This window comes from Mobula hypostoma, chromosome 4 (genome assembly GCF_963921235.1).
Source record: "Mobula hypostoma chromosome 4, sMobHyp1.1, whole genome shotgun sequence".
In the NCBI taxonomy this organism is placed as follows: Eukaryota; Metazoa; Chordata; class Chondrichthyes; order Myliobatiformes; family Myliobatidae; genus Mobula; species Mobula hypostoma.
Window position 1 is genome coordinate 114,111,917 of NC_086100.1, and position 1,913 is coordinate 114,113,829.

Consider the following 1,913-nt stretch of genomic DNA (forward strand, 5'->3'; position numbering starts at 1 on the left):
TCAGTGTAACTGATTTTTCTTGATTGATAAGACTCTTTGAGTGCCTTACATGATGGTTGATGTAAGTTCATCGTTGATTGGTGCGAGGCATCCAGTGTTGTGAAGATATTTTTCTCAAAGAAGAATTCTTGTTATTTTGTGTGGATTTCATCTAATTAGTAATTGGATGCTTTGTTCGCACACACACACAAAAAAACATAAAACAAAGTTTTAAAAAAAAACCATCATTGAAAATGTTGGAATTGGAGCTTGACTCACATGCACAACTGATGTGGAAGTACTGGAAATAAAACGTTTGACGAGGCAACGCCCCTGTGTCTGCAGCCACTGTTTAATCCTGGATTCGTATGACTTAAGCACAGTGTCCACTTGACATCAGCCGCATTATGATGTGAAATCTTTTATATATATTAAAAAAAACAAATGTACACTATTTTTAAGTATTTTCACTATCAAGAAATGGCTTTTAAATAACTCTGCTTCCATACTAATCAAATATTAGTAAAACTAAACTGCAGGAAAGCGAAAAGGCTAAAGGCATCAATTTCATGTTTTTTTTCAAAGCCAAATATGTACATGCGCAGAATTAAAGGGTTCAACTCTTGTAATTTAATACAGTATTGTAAGACTTTCCTGTATATCTTCTTCTTAACATTGGTGTTAATATTAAATACTTGGCAATGCTTGACATTTGAAATAAAATTTTCATATGGTTTATATGCAAAAAGTGTAACTTATTCTAACAGAATTGATCACAATGACTGCATGTATTTGCTGATATCAGGAATGATACAAAGTATTAGTGGTATAAGAAACATTCCAAACTGCACCTAGCCCTGAACATTTTGATGGCTAATGTTTTATGGTAACAGACAAGTCCATTTTTATATGATAACATTGTCCTGATGGTATGAAAATTGCATTGGTGACATATCCATCACTGTAATGAACTCACAGAGGATGGAAATCTGCAGCAAATGACGATAAAAGCTAAATTGGTTTTGGTTTTCAGTACATTGTGTACTTTAGCTGCTGGTTTATCTGTGATGCTGAACTATTTTAAATGGAAAATTTCTCCTTTGAAAATATGGATAATGAAATTTTAAAAGAATATGTTAAGTATTCATGCACTATTATGGTTTAGTATAAGTTTTAAAAATTATAGTGTACTGTATTTTTGTTTGTCAAGGAGGGCTTTTGAAAGTCTTGTAATCTCATCTGATTCAAGGGGTAAAATAAATATGTTCTTTTTTCTATTTCTTGGTTACTTTGCTGTAACAGATCCTTGATTAGATTGGCATGAACTTGTCTTTCTGTCAAATGTTAAGTCTTCTTGTTTCTATCAGATTTGCTTGCAAAAGTAAATTCTTCAACAACAATCATTTCGAATTCTCTGATATAATGGAATTTTGTTAAGTATCTTGCAAATTGTCCTGTCGCTTTGAAAACCATGTTCAGTTTTCCTTTGTCGCATCTCAGATAGCAATTAGAAGCAATTTTAAATGAAGATGCAAAAGGATTTGAGGCGCTGTTACAGATATGCTATTTTTCCTGTGATGTGATTGAAGAATGAAAGCTTAACTCGATATTTTTTCTACCTCATATGCAGTACATATTCCTAGAAATTCATCTCCATTTAGTGGCACTAGACAACCTACATATACTGTCAGCAAGCTGTACAATGTCTCTTAATTTAGTTATCTTTGAAGTCAAAGAAACTGAATTTCTGGAACTGTGCACATGAACACTGCCACTGTTTTAAAGTGCCAACCCAGGCATGAATTTCGAGGAATTATCTGTCAAAGTATGGTTGCATGCATGTCAGATGATCAAAAAGCCACTTAAAACAGATATACAAATTGCTGTGAAATGTAGAGAGTCAAACAAGGACATGTTACTTCACCAATAGGGAC

At 33.0% G+C, this 1,913-nt stretch overlaps 1 protein-coding gene across 6 annotated transcripts in view; it reads left to right on the forward strand.

Moving 5' to 3' along the window:
• The window catches only part of gria2b (glutamate receptor, ionotropic, AMPA 2b), a 142,032-nt gene extending 140,670 nt beyond the window's left edge, over positions 1-1,362 (forward strand). For 3 of the 6 annotated variants that reach the window (XM_063046396.1, XM_063046397.1, XM_063046401.1), the window contains one exon: positions 1-1,361. This exon is cut by the window's left edge and continues 142 nt beyond it. In XM_063046396.1, the coding sequence (XP_062902466.1) occupies positions 1-23 (23 nt within the window). In that variant the 3' untranslated portion in view covers positions 24-1,361. The other 3 variants (XM_063046399.1, XM_063046395.1, XM_063046394.1) reach the window with 2 other exon arrangements.
• Positions 1,363-1,913: the final 551 nt, after the last annotated feature.